The sequence below is a fragment of the Pan paniscus genome, chromosome 11 (genome assembly GCF_029289425.2).
Source record: "Pan paniscus chromosome 11, NHGRI_mPanPan1-v2.0_pri, whole genome shotgun sequence".
Taxonomy (NCBI): Eukaryota; Metazoa; Chordata; class Mammalia; order Primates; family Hominidae; genus Pan; species Pan paniscus.
Window position 1 is genome coordinate 1,387,907 of NC_073260.2, and position 25,449 is coordinate 1,413,355.

The following is a 25,449-nucleotide window of genomic DNA, read 5'->3' on the forward strand; positions in this document are numbered from 1 at the left end:
GGATGAGGGCGAAGATTGGCCTGTACTGTGGATGGAATGTGGGGTCGCACAGAACTCTGAACAGTACCACACCCTCACCCTCAGCACCTGCTCCTGGGAATCTGCCCCACAGAGAAAAGCACTAGTGAGGAAGGACAGCCATTCACAAAGACTTGGGGGCAGTATTTTTCATAGTGAGATAAAAGCACTAGAAATAAATGGCCATCAGCAGACAATCAGCAGACGAGCAACTGAACAACTCCAGTGACTCCACATCAGCAACACCAGGTTGCACCCGACAAGGGGGGCTAGAATCAGACAAATTGATTAGGAGCAGTTTAGGAAAGGGACTGGTGAGAAAAGTTTGTATGAAATCATTTTTGTTAACAGAAGACTCCAAAACTCTACATGCATGTTTGTGTGTGGATATACGAGTGTTTGTGTGTGTTATCTGAGGTGAGCATGGAGAAATAGGGAAGGGTACATTGGAAGTTGTTAACAGGAGTTTCCTAGTGCTGAGTGAGGACAGAAAAGGTCCAGTTTAAGTGTATGTGTGTGTACACATGAGTGTGTGTGTGTTTCCTGTTTTATTAAAGAGTTCTGTCTCATACATGTAACAATATAATGGTAGACATCTTCTAAATCTGGTCCACTCACAGACTGCTGTACAGCAAGGAAGTCCAGATTGGATCTGACTTGGTGTCTCAAAATGAAGCAAGGCCCAGGCACTTCTGGAACCAGAATCTGGTACCAGATAGAGAGGAAGGGAACCGACACAGCTCTGTTGGATAAATTAACCAGAATGTTCCTTATACTATTTGAGAGGTAGGGGATGACACAACGGCCTCAGAGGCAGCAGGTCCAGAAAGTGAAAAAGAGACAGGGGCTGAAGAGAGAGGTGGCCCTACAGAGTCCTCCAGCCTTGGGATACGGCTAAGGGCCCTATGTCCACATGGGGGTCACAAAGCCAGGAGCAGCAAACTGTCTGAAAGGAGCCTGCAGGCCTTTGGGCAAGAAGGGGCGTCCAACAGTGGCTGGGTAGCAGGGGAAGCGGAGCATGCACTCCATGTCCAGCTCAAGCCTGGCAGAGCTGGAGGGACACCCTGAGACTCACCAACAGCACAGAGATCTGCAAACCGGTCCTCTCCCTCCTCTGCGTGAATCAGGTCATTTCTGCTCTTCTTGGTGGCCGCTCTCTTCAGCACTGCTTTAAACAAAGGATGGGAGAGACTGCCTGAGCTGCAGCCCTCAGGCCACCTGCCTCAGCGGGGCATGGGATCACCCTCCCCCTGGGACCAGTGACCTCTCCTGAGCTCCTGTCCTGAACTGGGGCTGAGGCCGGATGATTGTGGGCCCCCTTGGGTCCCTCCCAGTCCCCAGAGCTGAAGGGACAAGGAATTTTGAGGGTGAGGGGTCCCCGCTTTCCCTTTCTTCCAAAATGAGGCCAGTGGGGAGGCCTGGCCACCAGGGAGACCAGGAAATGTCCATCTGGGGCAAGGCCAGGACTACAACAGGGACAGCATAGACCTGCTCAGAGCCGCAGGCATGGGGCCGGCTGAGATTGCCACGGAAGTGCCCATGCTGTCTGGCCCTGACCTGAGCGGTGGGTGTGCAGAGAGGGCAGCCTTCCTGCTGCTGCAGCTATGTTGGTAACTAGTGCCAGCAACCACAGCAGTGGGGCCCGGGCTCCCTCTCATGGCCCCAGGTTGTGCCATGAGCCCTCCCATGGTCTCTGGGAGCAGCAGCACCCCAAGCCCTGGGGATAGACACAGCTCGGTTTAAACCTGCAGTGTGGGCCTGTGTCAGGTGCCAGGGTCAGACACCATGGCCCTAGTCTGTGTTCATGTGATGGCTGTGCAGGTGCCTGGCACTGCCGAGAGCACTTCGCGTGAAACATGCAAGCGGGCATGTGTCACCACCCACGTGGCCACCAGAGCACTCCACCACACAGGAGTACCAGCAAGTGCCACCTACCGTCCAAAGGGGACTTCTCCTCTGCATTCCTGTCCTCCTCGGCCAGCATGACTTCCTCTGCGAGGGGAACACAGCCTCAGGTCAGAGCCCTCCTGACCCCAGGAATGCCCCAGGACAGAGGCACATCTCTGTCTGGAAGGCCCTGCCTTCTCAGCTCTTTTTTTTTTTTTTTTTTTTTTGAGATGGAGTCTCGCTCTGTCGCCCAGGCTGGAGTGCAGTGGCACAATCTCGGCTCACTGCAACCTCCACCTTCAGGGTTCAAGCGATTCTCCTGCCTCAGCCTCCCCACTGGGATTACAGGGACGTGCTACCACGCCCGGCTAATTTTTGTATTTTTAGTAGAGACGGGGTTTCGCCATGTTGGCCAGGACAGTCTTGAACTCCTGACCTCAGGTGATCCGCCCACCTCAGCCTCCCAAAGTGCTGGGACTGTAGGCGTGAGCCACTGCACCTGGCCGCCTTATCAGCTCTTAGACTTCCAGAAGCCAGCAGGGCCCACAGCTGAGCTTTTTCTACTGGGACAGACAGTCCCCTGTGAAGAGGACTCAGCCGCCTTGTGTCTGCCCGTCCCTACCCACACGTCGCTTCCCTGAGAACAGCTGTGCCACAGGCGAGTTCATCTCTGAAGAGGCACTTGGGAAGCCTTAGGAGGTGTGAGTGGATGCCCCATGTGGAGGAAAGAGTGCTGGCCTGGGGCGAGGGCGGGGAGTCCAGGCTTGACAAAACCCAGAGTCAGGGCACAGAAGGGACTTGGCTGAGACTAATGGGGAGAGACCAGCTTTAGGCTGGGCCATGGCAGAGTCCTCCATTTAAAAGGCCACTGTCCTCAGAGCCATATGGCTGCCTGGTGCCAGGCCCCTGGGTGAGCTAGAGAGAAATCCCTTCTCACTCTGCTCACTACAAAGTCCCTTCAGGCTCTACCCAGAAGCCAGGGCACCCCAGCTGGCAGCAGAGCAGAATTGGGGACAGAGAACTAACAGTGGCCGGCCAGGAGTGCAGTGGCTCCCACGGGCCCTCACCCGCCTTGAAGATCCACTCCAGGTACCCGTTGAGCTCTCGCTCGATCTGCTGCTGCCGGCGCAGCTTCAGGAAGGCACGGCGGTTCTCCACCCTCTCTCGCTCCTTGGCAAACTCTCTACCATGCAGGGGCCGGAAAAGCAAGATCAGGTGAGTGCAAGCCCCACAGGTGTGCAGCCCCAGAGACAAAAAGGACCAGGGAAAGCCTGGGACAGGAGACGCAGGCTGCAGGCCGCCGCTTCAGGCAGGCCCCTGCCACCCAGGCCTCTTCTAACCTGAGCACTCCAGATGAGCACTCCAGAGCACCAGACAGCTCCCTGGGCACCCAGAGGGCCTCCATGAGCAGCCCAGGTGGCCCTCCACCCTCAGACTCCCGTGGCACTTAGGGACGGTGCCTTGGTCCCCAGAGGGGCAGTTCTAGAGAGCAGGGACAATTTCACAGCCCCTGCCTACAGCAACCTAGGCATGCGCCTCCTCCCTCCCCTTGTGCCAGGCTCTGTTATCTGCTGTCCTCCAGAGAGCTCCTGGAGAGAATTCTCCAGAGGAGAATGTTCACTTTGCTTCCTCTGTTGGTTCAGATGCAAAGCCTCTGTGGGAAGCGGGAGGGACAGACAGGGACAGGGAAGAAGGGACTGGGTCAGGGCAGGCCAGAGGCAGAAGGATAATACCGCAGAGTCCACGTAGCCTCCTCAACCAAGCCTCTGAGGCTCACAGTGAGCAGGAGAGGAGACCTTCTGTCATTGGCCCCCGACATCTCACCCCAGCCCCGCCTGAGCCTTCACAGCCGTCATGGTGACCAGCAGAGAACACTTGCCCTTCCAGCTCAGCATCCCCAGCCCAGCCCCAGCCTCCTGGCCAAGCTTTAAGGCTCACAGTGCCAGAAGCAAGCCATTCTCTCTCTCTCTCTCTCTCTCCCCACTCTCTCTCTCTCTCACACACACACACACACACACACAAGCTTCTGAGTTGGTGGAGTGGGTGTGGCAGGCATGACTCCCAGCACACACAGCCCCGGTGCAACAGTCCCCGGCTCTGACCGTGACTGATCCTGGGTGCAGGGCCAGTGTCCGCTAGGCACTGAGCTGCTACAGCCCAGGCAGTGCAAGGTGACCAGTCCTGCCCAGGTGCACCCTCCCATCTGGGCATCCCAAGTCCCAAATCTACAGGAAGGCAGGGTCCACTGTGGCCTCCCCACCCAGACCAATCCCTGTGGCCATGCCTTGAGAATGAGAGGGCCTGGGGGGCAGGGGAAGGGCAAGGACATCACTGCTTGAACTGATCTGAGAGCTCCCAGCAGCAACTCCCCCCAGCAGTCTGGCCCCCTCCACAGAGCAGCTGCTTCTCACGCAGTGGCCGGCAGCAGGGCCAGCCCTCCCTGAGCTTCTGTCCTCGCTGGGTGAGAAGAGGCAGGACAGGGGCCACCTCTTCTGCTTCTCTGGGATGCTGTGAGGATGGGAGCTCTGGGAATGGAGAGAGAGACGCCGAATTGGCCCCAAGCTGGCCCCTCCTGCAGCTCTCGCCCAGACATGACAGAGCCGTGGCTTTTCCCACAGAGCAAGACTGGGAAGGCGGCCTCTCACCACTGCCACCCCAGGGTGCAGGACCCACATGGGGGGTGCCGGCCCCTGGCTTGGGGGCCCTCTGCTGGGCCTGTGGGCCTGAGGGAGGGTTCAGCTGGGCTGATGGGAGGAACATCACATATCCCATTCTCCCCAGAGGCCAGGATCCTCACAGTGGGGAAGGAGTGGGAAATACCATGCAGGCCCTGCCTTGGGCCTCCCCTCCAGCCCTTCAGGCTATTCTGCACATTCCCTAGAGGGACGCAGAAGGAAGCCCTGAGCAGGCTGCTCTCCTGCCTCCCCTTGAACCCACCTATGCTCCTGCCAGGCTTCCCACCAGGCAGCGTTCTCAGCACCTTTGGCACCAGGCAGCAGCACCCTCAGCACAGCCCATGCACCTCACAAGCCTGGCTGCTGCCAGCCCCTGTGCCCTCTCCCCACAACACCCTCTGACTCCAGCTCCAAGCATCTCTGCAACACACAGGCCACAACCTTCTGTCCACTGTGCCTCCACCCCAGCTGTTCTCTGCCTGAAAGACCCTCCTCCTTCCTTAGCCTGGCTCATTCCTAGTCCCCCAGTTGGGTCTCAGCTGAGATGTCCCTCCCCCGGTGCCTCCTCCAAGCCCCAAGCCTCCGCCAGCTACCCCGCCAGGCTAGGAGTTCTATTTCCATCCCGTGAGCCGGTCGCTTGCTGGTTCCCATGGAGGCTCTTGGAGAGGCCTGCTAGTGACAATCACACCCTTTACAGGACAGGGCCAAAACCAAGGGCACGATCTCCTGCTGGAGCCCAGAGGCTTCGGCTCCAGCCATCCCCACTCTGGCTGCTCCTGTCCTGCTCAGTGTGGCAGAACTCCCAGGTTCACCAGGCTCTATCCCCAGCCTGGCTCGGAGCCGTGGGCCTGAGCAGGGATCACAGGGAGGACAGAGGGGAGATGTACCCCTCCAGCCTCACAGGGGAGCTGAGGCCAAGGTGGGAGCAGGAAGCCAGGCAGGCCTGATGCCTTCCACCTCCGTCCTAGCACAACTCCTTGCCCTGTGGTAGGGCAGGAGCCCCAAATACCAACCCCAGTCAGGCCCCATACACGGCATCTCTTCAGCTCTCAGCCCCAGGGTGGGACAGGAGGGGCTGTGTGCCCACAGGCCCACCTGGCCATGCCCGCCTACCACATCCCACTCCCAGAGAGGACTCTTTCTCCACCTTCTCCAGCATGGACCCCCAGCCCTGAGCCCTCTCTCTCACCCTCCCCTGGAGTAGCTTGGCACAAAGAGGTGACCTGAGAGGAAGTGCACACCAGCAGTCAGGGCCAGGGTGGCGAGCCCAGTGGTGACTGCTACAGAGATCAGGATGCCCCCAGTTATTTCTCACCACAGTAACAGAGGGGCTCTCTGTGGCCACAGAGGCTGCTCGGAAACCCTGTCCCAGACCACACCTCCATCTACCAAGACCACACTTCCCATCACAGACCACACCTCCCATCACAGACCACACCTCCCATCACAGACCACACCTCCCATCCCCCCAGACCAACCTCCCATTACAGACCACACCTCCCATCCCCCCCACCAACCTCCCATTACAGACCACACCTCCCATCCCCCCAGACCAACCTCCCATTACAGACCACACCTCCCATCCCCCCAGACCAACCTCCCAATACAGACCACACCTCCCATCCCTCCAGACCAACCTCCCAATACAGACCACACCTCCCATCCCCCCAGACCAACCTCCCATTACAGACCACACCTCCCATCCCTCCAGACCAACCTCCCAATACAGACCACACCTCCCATCCCCCCAGACCAACCTCCCAATACAGACCACACCTCCCATCCCCCCAGCCCAACCTCCCAATACAGACCACACCTCCCATCCCCCCAGACCAACCTCCCAATACAGACCACACCTCCCATCCCTCCAGACCAACCTCCCAATACAGACCACACCTCCCACCCCCCAGACCAACCTCCCATTACAGACCACACTTCCCATCACAGACCACACCTCCCATCCACCCAGACCAACCTCCCAATACAGACCACACCTCCCATTACGACCACACCTCCCATCACAGACCACACCTCCCATCCCTCCAGACCAACCTCCCAATACAGACCACACCTCCCATCCCCCCAGACCAACCTCCCAATACAGACCACACCTCCCATCCCCCCAGACCAACCTCCCATTACAGACCACACCTCCCATCACAGACCACACCTCCCATCACAGACCACACCTCCTGTCTACCCAGATGAGTAGCGGCAGCTGCTCTCCCATGGCAGAGACCACGGAAAGGCCAGGGGTATGACAGGGATAAGGGGCCGAGAGGCTGATCAAGGACAGGTCAGGATGGTGGCACAAAGGAAGGGCTACCAGAACCCAGAACACCAGGGGCAACCACCACAGAGGGCACCCATGGGCCAGGCCCCCACCCCAAGTGTCACATGTGCCTCTGTTGACCCCTCAGCTGAGAACACAGAGGGGCACCTGCACATCCCCCACATGGTCTCTCACCCCGAGAGCACGCCCAGCACCAGGTTGAGCATGAAGAAGGAGCCGATGATGATGAGAGGGATGAAGTAGAGCCAGTTCCAGGTGTTGCCGGCCGCATCGTTTGTCTGGAAGCAAGGAGAGGGAGATGAGGAAGGACAGGGACAAAACACAGTCCCGGCCACAGGAGCACCCCAGCCCCCAACAGGCCTCCTTCTCAGAAGCACACACCTGGTAGGGTCCAGGCAGTGGGGAGGCCAGTCACAGGGAGGTCCAAGCATGGGGCTGGAGTCCAGGCAGCACCCACAGGCAGACGTGCCCTTGCTGGCAGAGTTCTCTCTGGACTGCAGCTCCCAGAGGACCAGGGACACTCAGTGCTGCCAGCCACTGCCTGGCAACACTCAAAAGCCAAGCAGTAGGCCCAGGGAGCCACAGCTGTGTGGATGCCCCGAGGTGGCATGAGCACCCAACCTCTGCCAGACACCTCCCTGGCTACCAGACATCCTGGGCAGCTCCAAAGCCATGTCCTCCTGAAGGGGGCCCACAGGCCCAAGTCCACATCAGACCCAAGTCCACATGCAGCAGCTCCCACAGCTGAGAGGCAACAGTGGGCCCATCTGCATTTTCAGTTTCACCACATGCCTGGCCTGAGACAGCGCCCAGCACTCAGGCATGATCTGAATAGCTGAAAGCAAAGAGGGACCTTCTTTCCCAGATCTTTTGCTTTTTATAGCACAGCCCACAAAAGGGTGCGCTCCTTTGAACCCAATTTGATTCCATAGTTGTTTCATTTTTATGCATTCCCAGGGGATGTGGCTAAGGGGTGTAGAGAACCTCTTTCTCCCTGCGAGTCTGGTGCTGGAGAGAAACCAGGAGGGTGGTAGGTGCCAAGGGAGGCAGCCCCTAGTCCCGTTCCTGGACACCTCTCTTCAGAGGCAGTTCACAAGACATGGGATGGACTCCACCAAGACAGAGGCAGGAGGACAGTCGGGGCACTGCCCTGCAGCGGGCGCTGATCTCCAGGTGCTGCTGTTGGCATTCCTGCCCTCCAGTGTCTGCCACCCTGGCATATTTGCAGCCTCCACCCCTGCATGGACTGAAGCTCGTGGTTCCTGACCCTCGGACACTGATTCCAGGCTGGCCCCTGAGATTCCTGGATCCGAAACCAGAAGTGACGTTCAGAATCTCAGCTCCAGCTGCAGTTCATGTTCCTAGAACATAAACCACTAGACCACACCTCTGTCCAGACTCACATGCAGCTCAGATCTGTGGACTGAGTGACCACCAAAGCCACCAACTTCCCACAAGCACACCCTCAAACCTGCCCTCCCTTCTTGAGAAAAAGGAGATATCGCTGCTGTAGCCTCAGCCCCTCTCACCTGCTCAAGCACTTGGCTCTCGCAATTTCCCTCCCCAGTGGAGTGTTCCCATCAGTAGCCAACTGGCTCTAATTCCTCTCATCTTAAAAAACAGGACTTCCACTTCTGGGAAGACGGAGCAGACATACTCTGCCATATTGTTCCCACTAAGTGGAATTAACATACTGAAAATTATTCATAAAGCAAACATAGAATGACTCTGAAAGATGGAGAAAATAGGGCAGACTAGCTAGGACCCCAGGATATAAGGTGTGTTTCTGGGGTCTTCTTCTTGCCTCTTATATCCCACATTTGGAGCTGATGAAGCCTAAAATTTGGAAATGCCCAAGGGGCACAGACGACCAAAAAAAGTACCAGCAAAAGCCAGCTCTCCCTAACCAAGGCAGCCTAGCAGGACAGGGAGCTCTCAGACAACTCACGGAAAACGCTGGCTCCATCTCCATCCCTCCCTTCCAGCAAAGACCCAGAGGAGCACCTAGACTGCAATGAGGCATCCAAATCCCCTCACCCTCCATGGGGTGCTGTCAGAGAAAGCCAAGTAGGAAGTGGGACGTTCCTCCTCAGCAGGGGTTATCACGGCCCCCCAGCCCAAGCCCACCTCCGCGGTACTAGTGAAGACCACACGGGACACCTTGACTTCCATTTACACAGGCAGTAGGGGCACCCCCTGCAGCTAGGGAGCTATCAGAAGGGCCTTGTGCAGCCAGGACTTTTACCACCATCCAGCAGTCACGAAGCTGCCCACCCACACACAGTGTGCAGAAACCACGTGGAGAACAAGAACAAGGCACCTCTAACCCTCCCAGCCAGGAAAGTTCCCTTGAGGCATGGTGGGGAGCCAGACCGGCCACCCCCGCCCAGCAGTAAGGAGAACACGCTACCATAAGTCAACAGAGGCCAAGTGGGGAACCTAGACTTCTGCACTCACCGGCAACAAGACAGCAGCCCTCCTCCTTCCCTGACAGCCAACGCAGAATGCTTAACTGAGATCCAAGGTCCCGTGCCGAAAGGCCAAAAATGGCCAGTTTTCAACTGAAACTCACTCGTCATACTAAGAACCAGGAAGAGCACAGATTTCTTAGATGCTGTGATGGTTAGTGTTGTGTCAACTTAGCTGGGCCACGGGGTACTCAGATACTTGGTCAAGTACACTTGACAGTACCTTGCAGATACTTCTAAAAAGGTGCTCTGAGATGAGATTATCACTTTAATCCACAGAGTGAAGACCACTGCTCTCTGTAATGTGGGGTGGACCTCATTCAACCCACATTCAAGACCAACCCTCCCCTGGGTAAGGGAAAAGTCTCCAGCAGGTGCCTCTGGATTTCACCTCTGCAGGCCACCGCCATCGGGAACTGCATCATCAGCTCTCCATGTGTGGACAGCACACAAGCCCGCCAGGCAGAACCACAGATGTGGACATGCCAGCCTCTGTGATCACATGAGCCAGTTCCTCATGATAAATCTCCCTCTCCACACACACACACAGACACACATCACACACAGACACACATCACACACATGCACCACACACGACACACACATGCATACACCACACACACACACACACACACACACACCACACAAACCAGACACACATACACCATACACACACACTGGACACACAAGCACACACACCACACACATGCACACCACACACAACAGACACACATACACCACACACACAGGACACACAAGTGCACACACCAGACACATGCACCACACACCACACACACCACACACATGCATACATACACCACACACACTCACACCACACATACCAGACACACATACACCATACACACACATTGGACACACAAGCACACACACCACAAACACCAAACACACACACACTACATGCACACCATATGTGCACCACACACAAAGGACACACAAGCGCACACACCAGATACACACATGCACCACACCACACACACACACCCCCACACACCACATACACACCACACATGCCAGACGTGCACACACCACACACATCAGACACAGATACACCATACACACACACTGGACACACAGCCACCACACACACACCACACACACTACACACATACTTCACACCCACACACACACTACACACATGTATACACCACACACACAACACACATACACACACCAAACACCAGACACACAACAGACACACACCATACACATGCATGCCACACAGACCATACACAAACACACCACAGAGACACCACAAACACACGCACACCACACACATCAGACACACACACCACACATGCTAGACACAAATACACCACATACCCACACTAGACACAAGTGCACACACCACACACACATGCACACACCACACACACACACACCACACACATACCACATGCACCAGATACAGGCACACACCACATACACCACACATACTACACATACCACATACACCACACACACTACACACACCACATACACCACACACACACCAGACACACACACATGCACACCACACACACCAGACACAACACACACCACAAACACACCAAATACCTTTCTCCAAAGTGTTTTTTTTTTATTCTGGACATGTCCTTAACCTTGCCAAAATGAAATTCTGAATTGATTGAGACTTGTCTCTGATAACTTTTTGGATTACAGAACCAAAGGGAAAATTTAGAGCTAAAAAAAAAATCGAAAATCTCAATGAAAAGGCATAACAAGAGAATGAAGGGGATGTGGAAGGAATCAGTGAACAGTAAGAAAACAAAGAACGATAGAATTATCCATTCTGATAAGGAGAGAAAAGTGAACCTCAAAAACCCATGAGACTATAACAAATGATCTGATATTCATGTCATCAGAGCACCAAAGACAGGTGAAAAAGGACAAAGCTGACAGTATTTAAAGAAATACGGCCAGGCGTGGTAGCTCACACCTGTAATCCCAGCACTTCAGGAGGCCAAGGCAGGCAGATCACCTGAGGTCAGGAGTGCGAGGCCAGCCTGGCCAACATGGCGAAACCCTGTCTCTACTAAAAATACAAACGTTAGCCAGGCATGGTGGTGCATGCCTGTAATCCCAGCTACTCCACAGCCTGAGGCAGGAAAATCGCTTGAGCTTGGGAGGCGGAGTTTGCAGTGAGCCGAGATTGTGCCACTGCACTCTAGCCTGGGTGACAGAGTGAAACGCCATCTCAAAAAAAAAAAAAGGAATGCTGAAAACTTCTCAACTTTAGCAAGAGACATAAACATACAGATTTAAGAAGCTCAGCAAACCCCAGACAAACACATTATAGCCAAACTTCTGAAAACTAAAGACAAAGAAAAAATCTTGAACGCAGCAGAAAAAAAATGATACCATACCTATATGGGGAAAACAATTCAAATGGTTTCTCATCAGAAACCATGGAGGCCAGAAGGAAGTGGCATAATATTTTTCAGGTGCTGAAAGAAAAGAACTGTCAACCCAGACACCTATACCCACCAAGAATATCCTTTGGGAAATCAAGACATTCTCAAATGAAAAACTAGGGAAACCAGGAGAATTTGTCACCAGCAGAACTCTCCTAAGAAAAAATGAATAATGAAAGGTCTCTAAACAGAAAGGAAATGAGTAAAAATTGAATCACTATTAGGAAGGAAGGAAGAAAAATGGAAAGTGTAAAAATATAGGTAACTGGATTTCTTTCTCCTTTTGAGTTTTTTAAATTATGTTTGACAGATGAAGCAAAAATTATAGTACTATTGAGGCAGAAGAATAGGGTCTGGAGGCAGGGACCCTAAGGCCGATTTGTGCTGACTTCCTAGAACTGAATCAAAAGGAAAACACCACTCCACACCCAAGTAACAGAAGAACAGTGGCTACTCCCTTTGTGGCCCACCCCCCTTCCACTGTGTCACAGATGAAAAAATGGAAAGTACCTCTGATTGGTCACCTCCCACAACCAATCAGGCTGCTCGTGGGCCAAGTCTTCATTAGCATAGGGTTTAACTTTATAACTTCACTTCAGCCTTTGATTGGTCGCCTCCTGCAACCGATCAGACTGGTAGCAGGCCCAGTCTTCATTTACATAGAGTGTAACCAAGTAACCAATGGGAAACCTCTAGAGAGTATTTAAATCCCAGAAAATTCTGTAACTAACACTCTTGAGCAACTTGCTTGAGCCCACTCCCACTCTGTGGAGCATACTTTCAATAAGTCTGTGCTTTCACTGCTTCATTCTTTTGTTGTTTTGTGCATTTTGTCCAATTCTTTGTTCAAAATGCCAAGAACCTGGATGACTCATAGTCAAGACCCTCCCCTGGTAACGTATTTTGGCAAGCCAGCCAGGAGGCAAGCCCAAAGTTTGGGAGTTATTTTTCTTCTCATTTTCCCTTTTCCTCTCTGCTCCATACAGGGGAAGCATTTTCTGTCTCTCTTTCCAACTCAGGACACTTGACAGAGCACCTAAGCATGGAGGCAACTGCAGGTCTCTGGCTGGGGCCACTCTACGGAGAGACTGAAAGGTATCCATATGGAAGCACATGACCACCACTGCCTGGTTCACATGAGGGACCTGAGTCCTTTTCCTTTTTTTTTTTTTTTTTTTTTTTTCAGTTTTTCAGCAGTCATTTCCTAGTAGCTCCCCAGTAACTGAGGGCAACTCGCTGGGGCCACTCTCCAGTGTTACCTGAAGGCCGAGGAATGATAGGGATAGCTGCCCTGCCTGGAAGGGGGAAGGACTCTTTTCTGTCTTTCCTGGTTATACTCCCTGATCCCTACGTGTGACACAATTGGCAGTGGCAGCTTGTCAAGGAGGAATTCACACATTTCAGGGAACTTAAACCCTCTTTTCTTATGCTAAATTCTCCTGTAGAGTTAGCTAGTAAAGACAAAAGATAATGTCTCCTAGGCATTTTGACCTCCCTTCTCTTACTTGATCTATTCGACTGGCTAAGGACAAAAGAAACCTACTTAGCCCCCTAGCTATGCAAGGGTTATACATAAAAGAGATTTTATATTATATAAAAAGGCATCTTGTATGGTAAATTCTTGTCCTAAAGTAAAATGACTGCTGTTTTAAAAGAGGGATATGACTGGGTGCAGTGGCTCACACCTGTAATGCTAGCACTCTGGGAGGCCAAGGCAGGTGGATCACGAGGTCAGGAGTTCGAGACCAGCCTGGCCAATATGGTGAAACCCTGTCTCTACTAAAAATATAAAAAATTAGCCAGGCACAGTGATGCACGCCTGTTGTCCCAGTTACTTGGGAGGCTGAGGCAGGAGAATTGCTTGAACCTGGAAGGCAGAGGTTGCAGTGAGCTGTGATGGCATCACTGCACTCCAGCCTGGAATATGATAATAATAATAAAAGTAAAGAAATAAAATAGGGATGTTTAGGACAAGTCACAAAGTCCAAGCATGTCGTAGATGATCTGGGTAAGTCGTGAAAAAGATTTGTGAAAGTGAAATTATGCAAGAAATGTTGTATAATTTATGTTGCCTAAGTTTAGAGGGTTAAAGGATTGTTTTAAGTGGTATAGGAAAAATCCAAAGGTTTGAACAAGTTGTAGGCTTATGAAAATTAATTGTAAAAGAGATTCTGTGTATGAACATATTGGCTGAAGTTAAAAGCTTGGCCTTATCAAATTATAAGGATGCTAGAAGTCGGGGCCTTCAGCCAGGGACAAGAGGAAACTCATAGTGGGCCACTGATTGTGAAGGGAACCGTTCCAAAGTGGTGCTGGCACCCATCTAAGGTCAGACATATCTGACAAACTAAGATGGGGCCCCAGAGGTGGGGATGCCCTTGGGAACCGCAGACAAGACCCAGAGTTTTTCCAGATGGCCACCCCAGGTAAAATCTGGGTCACCTAGTAGGACCTCCACTTTTGAAAGTCCTCTTCTCTCTTCCAGACCACTGTGGGCAACTCTCCATCCATTCCCTCTGATTCCCTGCTTGGCTGCATCGTCAACCACTGGAATCAGTTGAACCCTGACAATCTAAGGAGAAAACGTCTGATTTTCTACTATAATACTGTATAGCCCCAATATCAGCTGGACAGCCAGGAATAATTGGTGGTCATGGGAAGTCTTAATTACAACACCATCCTGCAATTAGACCTGTTTTGCAAAAGGCAGGGTAAATTGTCAGAAATCCCATACGTACAGGTCTTCATGGCCCTATACCAAAACCCAACAATCTGCAAAAGTCCTGGAACCTGCCCTGAAAAGGAAGGTCTTAAGGCAGAACTAGATATTGTAGATGACCCCCTTTTACAAAGGCCACCTGTCTCTCAGAGGGAAGTGCAACCATCCCTGTATAACTCCTTGCCAAGTGCTCCTGAGGCTCTAACCCAAGAGCAAAATTCAGGGTTCCAACTAAGTCCTCCTCATATTTGGAGAGAAACAATCTATTCAACTCCCCCTCCAGCCCTGCTACCCCTTAGGGAAGTAGCAGGAGCTGAGGGGCCAGTCCTAGTGCAGTCCCCCTTTTCTATAACTGATATAAAACAACATACAGAAAAGCTAGGAAGCTATTCTGAGAACCCTAGGAATTCGGAGATGGGTCCCAAACTTTGACCTTAGCCTTTGATCTCTCAGGGGAGATGTTCAATTCATTCTAGCAACCTATTGCAGCCCCTTGGAAAAGAAACAAATCTTTGAGGCTGCCCGCCAGGAAGCAGATGACTTATTTCCTTGAAACTCTCAGGGCAATCACTTAGGCCCAGACATAGTCTCCATTACTGATCCTAATTAGGACTATAACACACCCGAGGGAATGAACCACCAGGCTAAGTTTCTTGAGGCTCTCCTTGGAGGAAGAGAAAGAGAATAAGGCAGTAAATTATGATACGGTAAAGGAGGTTACACTGGGCAAGAAGGAAAATCCAGCCATGTTTCATGGCAGACTGGAGGAAGCCTTTAAAAAATATACTAATCAAATCTGCCCCAGACATTAGATATAAGCTCCAAAAGCTACAGATGGGCCCACAGACTAATCAAAATCAGCTTCTTGATATTGCTTTCATGATGTATAACAATCATGAAGGAAGGAAAAGGGGAACAGAGTAAAGAAAAATGGCAAGCAAAAATTATGACAGCCATCACTGGCAATGCCCTGAATGCCCAAAGAGCACGCAAAGGAAACCCAAAGGGCCATAAGGACAATGTCAGCCTGTAGAGGATACAAGATTTGTTAGTACTAATAGATACCTGTAGGGAGCTGAAGGCCAGAGAGACATGACCAACTCAGTATTCCACTGGAGGTTATATGATCAAACAGCAAACTTGTTTATCATGAAAGCAGGATGTGGGCAAACTCATGACTGTGCCTGCAACCAGGAGGTTTGCTGAGGGCAATCACTCCCTGGCGCCGTGCTCATTGCGGTTACCTACTGGGACATCTAGAGCCTATTGTTCAAAGAATGCGGTCTTGCAAGCCTGCTGTGAATCAAACTGCCTGCTGACAACCACCCCCTCCTCTTCTCGCTATCTCTTTTGCCTAATAAATACGGAGGGCTGTGTAAAGCTCAGGGCCCTTGTTCACTAGAAGCAAGGAGCCCCCTGACTCCTTCTTCCAAATATAGTCTTTGTCTTTATCTTTATTCCCGCGTTCGTCATCCTTTGTTCAGTCCCCCAAGGTCCGTGCAGGTTACAGATACCTTTACTGGCTGGATTGAAGCTTACCCTACACCAAAACACAGAAGGCCAATGAAGTTGTGAAGGTTCTTCAAAGAACTATTTCCCGAGTTTGGGTTACCTCAAAGCCTCCAAAGTGATAATGACTCGTTCTTTATCTCTCAAATAATTCAAGGGGTTGCTAAGGCTCTCAGAATCAAATACTATTTGCATTCAGCATGGAGGCCTCAATCCTCTAGAAAAGTGGAAAGAGCTAATCAAACTCTAAAATGGGTGTTAGCTAAGCTATGTCAGGAAACATCAGAAACTTGGGTCAACTTGCTGTCCACAGCTCTTGTAAGAGTCCATAGTTTCCCCAGAGCAAAAATTAATATGAGCCCATATGAAATGTTATACAGGAGGCCATTTTTAACTAATGATCTAAATACTGATCCAGAAACAGCCACTTTAGTGAAATACCTAGTTAACCTGGGACCATTTCAGCAGGCTTTACAAAAGTTTGAAACTCAAAAAAAAAAAAAAAGTTTGAAACTCAAAGACTCCCCATACTGGCAACTAACCAGCAACCCAAAATCAGGCCAGGAGACAAGGTACTTAAAAAAAAAAAAATTATTTCCATAGGTTATTGGGAACAGATGGTGTTTGGTTACATGCGTAAGTTCTTTAGTGGTGATTTATGAGATTTTCATGCACCCATCACCCAAGCAGTGTATGCTGCACACAATTTGTAGTCTTTTATCTCTCACCCCACCCTTTCTTCCTGAGTCCCCAAAGTCCACTGTGTCATTCTCATGCCTTTGCATCCTCACAGCTTAGCTCCCACTTATGAGTGAGAACATACGACGTTCGGTTTTCCATTCCTGAATTACTTCACTTAGAATAATAGTCCCAATCTCATCAAGGTCACTGTGAATGCCACTAATTCATTCCATTTTATGGCTGAGTAGTAGTCCATCATATATATATCACAGTTTCTTTATCCACTGGTTGATTGATGGGCATTTGGGTTGGTTCCACATTTTTGCAATTGCAAATTGTGCTGCTGTAAACATGCGTGAGCAAGTCTCTGTTTCATATGACTTATTTTCCTCTTGGTAGGCACTAACTAGTGAAATTACTGGATCAAATGGTGGTTTTACTTTTAGTTCTTTAAGGAATCTCCACATCGTTTCCCATACTGGTTGTATTAGTTTACATTCCCACCAGCAGTGTAGAACTGTTCCCTGTTCACCGCATCCATGCCAATATCTATTATTTTTAAATTTTTTTATTACGGCCATTCTTGCAGGAGTAAGCTGGTATCACATTGTAGTTTTGATTTGCATTTCCCTAATCATTAGTGATGTTGAGCATTTTTCCATGTTTGTTGGCCATTTGTATATCTTCTTTTGAGAATTGTCTATTCATGTCCTTAGCCCACTTTTTGATGGGATTTTTTTTCTTGCTGATTTGTTTGAGTTCATTGTGGATTCTGGATATTAGTCCTTTCTCAGATGTATAGATTGTGAAGATTTTCTCCCACTCTGTGGGTTGTCTGTTTACTCTGCCGACTGTTTCTTTTGCCGTGCAAAAGTTCTTTGATTTAATTAAGTCCCAGCTATTTATCTTTTTTGTTGTTGTTGCATTTTCTTTTGGGTTCTTGGTCATGAAGTCCTTGCCTAAGCTAATGTCTACAAGGGTTTTTCCAATGTTATCTTCTAGAATTTTTATAGTTTCAGGTCTTAGATAAGTCCTTGATCCACCTTGAGTTGATTTTTTATAAGGTAAGAGATGAGAATTCAGTTTCATTCTCCTACATGTGGCTTGCCAATTATCCCAACACCATTTGTTGAATAGTGTGTCCTTTCTCCACTTTTATCTTTTTGCTTGTTGTAAGTATTTGGGTTTATTTCTGGGTTCTCTATTCTGTCATTGGCCTATGTGCCTATTTTTATACCAGTACCATGCTGTTTTGGTGACTATGGCCTTATACTATACTTTGAGGTTGGGTAATGTGATGCCTCCAAATTTGAGAGGAATGAGGGTGGTATTTTGATGGGAACTGCATTGAATTTGTAGACTCCTTTTGGCAGTATGGTCATTTTCACAATATTGATTCTACCCATCCATAAGCATGGGATGTGTTTCCATTTGTTTGTGTCACCTATGATTTCTTACAGCAGTGTTTTGTAGTTTTCCTTGTAGAGGTCTTTCACCTCCTTGGTTAGGTATATTCCTAAGTTTTTTGGTTTTCTGTTTTTTGTTTGTTTTGCAGCTATTGTAAAAGGGGTTGAGTTCTTGATTTCATTCTCAGCTTGGTCACTGTTAGTATATAAAAGAGCTACTGATTTGTGTACATTAATTATGTATCTGGAAACTTTGCTGAATTCTTTTATCAGTTCTAGGAGCTTTCTGGAGGCGTCTTTAGGGTTTTCTATGTAAACAATCATATCATCAGCAAACAAACAGCGACAGTCTGACTTCCTCTTTCCCAATTTGGATAAACTTTCTTTCTTTCTCTTGTCTGATTGCTCTGGTTAGGACTTCCCTTACTATGTTGAAGAGGAGTGGTGAGAGTGAGCATCCTTGTCTTCTTCCAGTTCTCAAAGGGAATGCTTTCAACTTTTCCCCATTCTGTATTATGTTGACTGTGGGTTTGTCATAGATGACTTTTATTACATTGAGGTATGTCCTGTGTATGCCGATTTTGCTGAGGGTTTTAATCATAAAGGATGCTGAATTTTGTCGAAGGCTCTTTCCACATCTATTGAGATGATCATGTGATTTTTGTCTTTAATTGTTTATGTGGTGTATCACATTTATTGACTTGAGTACATTAAACCATCCCTGATCCCTGGTATGAAACCCACGTGATCATGGTGAATTATCTTCTTGATATACTGTTGTATTCAGTTAGCTAGTATTTTGTTGAGGATTTCTACATCTATGTTCATCAGGGATATTGGTTTGTAGTTTTCTTTTTTGGTTATGTCCTTTCCTGGTTTTGATATTAGGGTGATACTGGCTTCATAGAATGATTTAGGGAGGATTCCCTCTTTGTCTATCTCATGGAATAGTGTCGATAGGATTGGTACCAATTCTCTTTGAATGTCTGATAGAACTCTACTGTGAATCCATCTAGTCCTGGACTTTTTCGGTTGGTAATTTTTTTATTACCATTTCAATCTCACTGCTTGTTATTGGTCTGTTCAGGGTATCTAATTCTCCCTGATTTAAGCTAGAAGGGTTGTATCATTCCAAGAATTTATCCATCTCCTCTAGGTTTTCTAGTTTACATGGGTAAAGGTGTTCACAGTAGCCTTGAAAAATCTTTTGTATTTCTGTGGTGTCAGTTGTAATATCTCCCATTTCATTTCTAATTGAGCTTCTTGGGATTTTCTCTCTTTTTTTCTTGGTTAAACTTGCTAATGGGCTACCAATTTTATTTACCTTATCAAAGAACTAGCTTTTTGTTTCATTTATCTTTTGTGTTTTTTTGTTTAAGTTTCATTTAGTTCTGCTCTGATCTTGGTTATTTCCTTTCTTCTGCTGGGTTTGGGTTTGATTTGTTCTTGTTTCTTTAGTTCATTGAGGTGTGACCTTAGATTGTCTGCTTGTGCTCGTTCAGACTTTTCGATGTAGGTGTTTAGGGCTATGAACTTTCCTCTTAGCACCGCCTTTGCTGTATTCCAGAGGTTTTGGTAGGTTGCATCACTACTGTCATTCAGTTCGAAGAATTTTATTTTATTTATTTATTTATTTATTTATTTATTTATTTATTTAGAGACGGAGTCTTGCTCAGTCGCCCAGGCTAGAGTGCAGTGGCGTGATCTCAGCTCACTGCAAGCTCCGCCTCCCGGGTTCATGCCATTCTCCTGCCTCAGCCTCCTGAGTAGCTGGGACTACAGGCGCCTGCCACCACGCCCAGCTAATTTTTTTTTGTATTTTTGGTAGAGACGGGGTTTCACCATGTTATCCAGGATGGTCTCGATCTCCTGACCTCGTGATCCACCTGCCTCGGCCTCCCAAAGTGCTGGGATTACAGGTGTGAGCCACCGCATCCGGCCTCAGTGTGAAGAATTTTTAAATTTCCGTCTTGATTTCATTTTTTGACCCAGTGATCATTCAGGAGCAGGTTATTTAATTTCCATGTATTTGCATGGTTTTGAGGGTTCTTCTTGGAGTTGACTTCCAGTTTTATTCCACTGTGGTCTCAGAAGGTGCCCAATATAATTTCAATTTTCTTAAATTTATTGAGGCTCATTTTGTGGCCAATTTATATGGTTTATCTTGAAGAAAGTTCCATACACTGATGAATATATATTCTGTAGTTGGCTAGAATGTTCTGTAAATATCTGTTAAGTCCATTTGTTCCAGGGTATAGTTTACATTCACTGTTTCTTTGTTGACTTTCTGCCTTGATGACCTGTTAGTGCTGTCAGTGGAGTACTGAAGTTACCCACTATTATTGTGTTGCTGTGTATCTCATTTCTCTCTCTTTTTTTTTCTTTTAGGACAGAATCTCGCTCTGTCACCCAGGCTGGAGTGCAATGGCACTATCTTGCCTCACTGCAACCTCCACCTCTGGGTTCACGCCATTCTCCTGCCTCAGCCTCCCAAATAGCTGAGATTACAGGAGCCTGCCACCACACCTGGCTAATTTTTTGTATTTTTAGTAGAGACAGGGTTTCACCATGTTGGCCAGGCTGGTCTCAAGCTCCTGACCTCAGGTGATCCACCCACCTCAGCCTCCCAAAGTGCTGGATTACAGGCGTGAGCCACTGTGCCTGGCCTGTCTATCTCATATCTTAGGTCTACTAGTAATTGTTTTATAAATGTGGGATCTCCAGTGTTAGGTGCATATATATTTAGGATTGTGATATTTTCCTGTTGTACAAGGCCTTTTATCATTATATAATGTCCCTCTTTGTCTTTTTTAACTGTTGTTGCTTTAAAGTTTGTTTTGTCTGATATAAGAATGGCTACTCCTGCTTGCTTTTGGTGTCCATTTGCATGGAAAGTCTTTTTCCACACCTTTACCTTAAGTTTATGAGTCTTATGTGTTAGGTGAGTCTCTTAAAGGGAGCAGATGGTTGGTGAATCCTTATGCATTCCACCATTCTGTATCTTTTAAGTGGAGCATTTAGGCCATTTACATTCAACATTAATATTGAGATGTGAGATACTATTCTAGTCATCATACTACTTGTTTCCTGAATACCTTGGGTTTTTTAAATTATTATTGTTATATAAATCCTGTTGGATTTATGCTTTAAGGAGGTTCCATTTTGGTGTATTTTGAAAATTTGTTTCAAGATTTAGAGCTCCTTCTAGCAATTCTTGTAGTGCTTGCTTGGTAGTAGCGAATTCTCTCAGCATTTGTTTGTCTGAAAAAAACTATCTTTCCATCATTTATGATGCTTAGTTTTGCTGGATACAAAATTCTTGGCTGATAATTGTTTTGTTTAAGGAGGCTGAAGATAGAGCCCCAATCCCTTCTAGCTTGTAGTGTTTCTGTTGGGAAATCTGCTGTTAATTTCATAGATTTTCCTTTATAGGTTACCTGGTGCTTTTGGCTCATAGCTCTTAAGATTCTTTCCTTTGTCTTTTTTTTTTTTTTTTTTTTTGAGACAGAGTTTCATTCTTGTTGCCCCGGCTGGAGTGCAATGGTGCGATCTTGGCTCACCACAACCTTCGCCTCCCAAATTCAAGCGATTCTCTTACCTCAGCCTCCCGAGTAGCTGGGATTACAGGTGTGCACCACCATTCCCAGCTAATTTTTTCTATTTTTAGTAGACACGGGGTTTCTCCATGTTGGTCAGGCTGGTCGCAAACTCCCAACCTCAGGTGATCCGCCCACCTTGGCCTCCCAAAGTGCTGGGATTACAGGTGTGAGCCACAGCACGCAGCCTCCTTCATCTTAACTTTAGATAATATGATGACAATGTGCCTGGGAGATTACCTTTTTGCAATGAATTTCCCAGATGTTCTCTGAGCTTCCTGTATTTGGACATCTAAGTCTCTAGCAAGGCTAGGGAAGTTTTCCTTGATTATTTCCCCAAATACATTTTCCAAATTTTTAGATTTCTCTTCTTCCTCAGAAACGCCAATTATTCTTAGGTTTGGTCATTTAACATAATCCCAGACTTCTTGGAGGCTTTGTTCATATTTTCTTATTCTTATTTCTTTGCCTTTGTTAGATTGGGTTAATTCAAAAACCTTGTCTTCGAGCTCTGAAGTTCTTTCTTCTGCTTGTTCAATTCTATTGCTGAGACTTTCCAGAGCATTTTACATTTCTCTAAGTGCATCCATTGTTTCCTGAAGTTTTTATTGTTTTTAATTTATGCATTCTATTTCATTGAAAATTTATCCCCTCAAGTGAAGGACCTCTTCAAGGAGAACTACAAACCATTGCTCAACGAAATAAAAGAGAATGCAAATAAATGGAAGAACATTCCATGCTCGTGGATAGGAAGAATCAATATTGTGAAAATGGCCATACTGCCCAAGGTAATTTATAGATTCAATGCCATCCCCATCAAGCTACCAATGACTCTCTCCACAGAATTGGAAAAAAGTACTTTAAAGTTCATATGGAACCAAAAAAAGAGCCCACATTGCCAAGGCAATCATAAGCAAAAAGAACAAAGCTGGAAGCATCACGCTACCTGACTTCAAACTATACTACAAGGCTACAGTAACCAAAACAGCATGGTACTGGTACCAAAACAGAGATACAGACCAATGGAACAGAACAGAGGCCTCAGAAATAACACCATACATCTACAACCATCTGATCTTTGACAAACCTGACAAAAACAAGAAATGGGGAAAGGATTCCCTATTTAATAAATGGTGCTGGGAAAACTGGCTAGCCATATGTAGAAAGCTGAAACTGGATCCCTTCCTCACACCTTATACAAAAATTAATTCAAGATGGATTAAAGACTTAAATGTCAGACTTAAAACCATAAAAATCCTAGAAGAAAACCTAGGCAATGCCATTCAGGACATAGACATGGGCAAGGACTTCATGACTAAAACACCAAAAGCAATGGCAACAAAAGCTGAAATAGACAAATGGGATCTAATTAAACTAAAGAGCTTCTGCACAGCAAAAGAAACTACCATCAGAGTGAACAGGCAACCTACAGAATGGGAGAAAATTTTTGCAATCTACCCATCAGACAAAGGGCTAATATCCAGAATCCACAAAGAACTTAAACAAATTTACAGGAAAAAATTAAACAACCCCATCAAAAAGTGGGCAAAGGATACTTTTCAAAAGAAGACCTTTATGCAGCCAACAGGCACATGAAAAAACGCTCATCATCACTGGTCATCAGAGAAATGCAAATCAAAACCACAATGAGATACCATCTCACACCAGTTAGAATGGCGGTCATTAAAAAGTCAGGAAACAGCCGGGCGCAGTGGCTCACGCCTGTAATCCCAGCACTTTGGGAGGCCGAGGCGGGCAGATCACAAGGTCAGGAGATCAAGACCATCCTGGCTAACACGGTGAAACCCCGTCTCTACTAAAAAATACAAAAAATTAGCCAGGCGTGGTGGCAGGTGGCTGTAGTCCCAGCTACTCAGGAGGCTGAGGCAGGAGAATGGCGTGAACCCAGGAGGCAGAGCCTGCAGTGAGCCGAGATCGTGCCACTGCACTCCAGCCTGGGCGACAGTGAGCCAAGATCATGCCACTGCACTCCAGCCTGGGTGGCAGTGAGCCAAGATCATGCCACTGTACTCCAGCCTGGGCAACAGAGTGAGACTCCATCAAAAAAAAAAAAAGAAAAAGTCAGGAAACAGCAGGTGCTGGAGAGGATGTGGAGCAATAGGAATGCTTTTACACTGTTGTTGGGAGTGTAAACTAGTTCAACCATTGTGGAAGACAGTGGGCAATTCCTCAAGGATCTAGAACTAGAAATACCATTTGACCCAGTGATCCCATTACTGGGTATATACCCAAAGGATTATAAATCATGCTACTATAAAGACACATGCACACATATGTTTATTGTGGCACTATTCACAATAGCAAAGACTAAGAACTAACCCAAATGTCCATCAATGATAGACTGGATTAGGAAAATGTGGCACATATACACCATGGAATACTATGCAGCCATAAAAAAGGATGATTTCATGTCCTTTGTAGGGACATGGATGAAGCTGGAAACCATCATTCTGAGCAAACTATCGCAAGGACAGAAAACCAAAGACCGCATGTTCTCACTCATAGGTGGGAATTGAACAATGAGAACACCTGGACACAGGGCAGGGAACATCACACACCGGAGCCTGTCATGGGGTGGGGGGTATGGGGGAGGGATAGCATTAGGAGAAATATGTAATGTAAATGATGAGTTAACGAGTGCAGCAAACCAACATGCCACATGTATACATATGCAACAAATCTGCACGTTGTGCACATGTACCCTAGAACTTAAAGTATAATGAAAAAAAAGAAAATTTATCCCCTCATTTCTCGTATCATTTTTTGACTTCCTTAAATTGGGCTTTGCCTTTCTCTGGTGCCTTCTGATTAGCTTAATAACTAATCTTCTGAATTCTTTTTCAGGTAAATCAGGGATTTCTTCTTGGTTTGGACCCATTGCTAGTGAGCTAGTGTGATTTCTTCGGGGTGTTAAGGAACCTTGTTTTGTCATATTGTCAGAGTTGGTTTTCTGGTTCCTTCTCATTTTGGTAGGCTCTGTCAGAGGGAAGGTCTAGGGCTCAAGGCTGTTGTTCAGATTCTTTTGTCCCATGGGGTGGTCCCTTGATGTAGGTAGTACTCTCCCCATTTTCCTAGAGCTGTGGCTTCCTGAGAGCTGAGCTATAGTGATTGTTGTCTCTCTTCTGGATCTAGCCATCCAGCAAGTCTACCAGGTTCTGGGCTGGTACTAGGGGTTGTCTGCACAGAGTCCTGTGATATGAACTGTCTGTGGGTCTCTCAGCTGTGGATACCAGCACAGTATTTTGGGTATCTCCCAGGTCCTGCTGGAGCAATCCGCTTCCTTCAGAGGGTCTATGGGTTCTCTCGGCTTTCCTGATTTATTTCTGCAGTCATTCTGGAGCAAAAGTTCACGATACAATCCTCCACAGGCTGCTCTGGCCATCCGAGTGGGAACTGCAACCTAGTCCTGCCTCCCGTCTGCCATGATCTCCAAAATGAGAAATCAGGTACTTGTTAAAACATGGAAAGAGGGATCACCTGCTCAACTACTGCAACCCAAATGGAAGGGACCATTTTCAGTGGTGCTGGACAACCCTTCTGTGGTCAAAGTACTAGGATTAGGTAGTGGGATCCATCTTTCCAGGGTCAAGCCTGCAATAACTGAAGCCCTGGACCTGGAACCTGAAGCTCCCATCAGCCACTACACCTGTGAACCTGTGGGAACAGTGAAGTACCTGTTTAAAAGACAGCCGAAAAATAAGTAAATGCCTACCAACTTTCCTTGGTGTCTTTGTTGCATACTTA

General features: G+C 48.0%; 1 protein-coding gene across 13 annotated transcripts in view; it reads right to left on the reverse strand.

Moving 5' to 3' along the window:
• CACNA1B (calcium voltage-gated channel subunit alpha1 B) overlaps positions 1-25,449 on the reverse strand; it is a 253,949-nt gene that overhangs the window by 171,822 nt on the left and 56,678 nt on the right. For 11 of the 13 annotated variants that reach the window (XR_008626612.2, XR_008626611.2, XM_055117381.2 and 8 more), the window contains exons 7-10: positions 7,048-7,151; positions 2,973-3,088; positions 1,954-2,010; positions 1,094-1,186 (exon numbers count right to left, since the gene is read on the reverse strand). Coding sequence is in view for 11 of the 13 variants with exons in the window: in XM_055117381.2 (XP_054973356.1) it covers positions 1,094-1,186; positions 1,954-2,010; positions 2,973-3,088; positions 7,048-7,151 (370 nt within the window). In the remaining 2 variants the exon portion in view is untranslated. The remainder of the gene's footprint in view (positions 1-1,093; positions 1,187-1,953; positions 2,011-2,972; positions 3,089-7,047; positions 7,152-25,449) is intronic. The other 2 variants (XM_055117377.2, XM_034929694.3) reach the window with 1 other exon arrangement.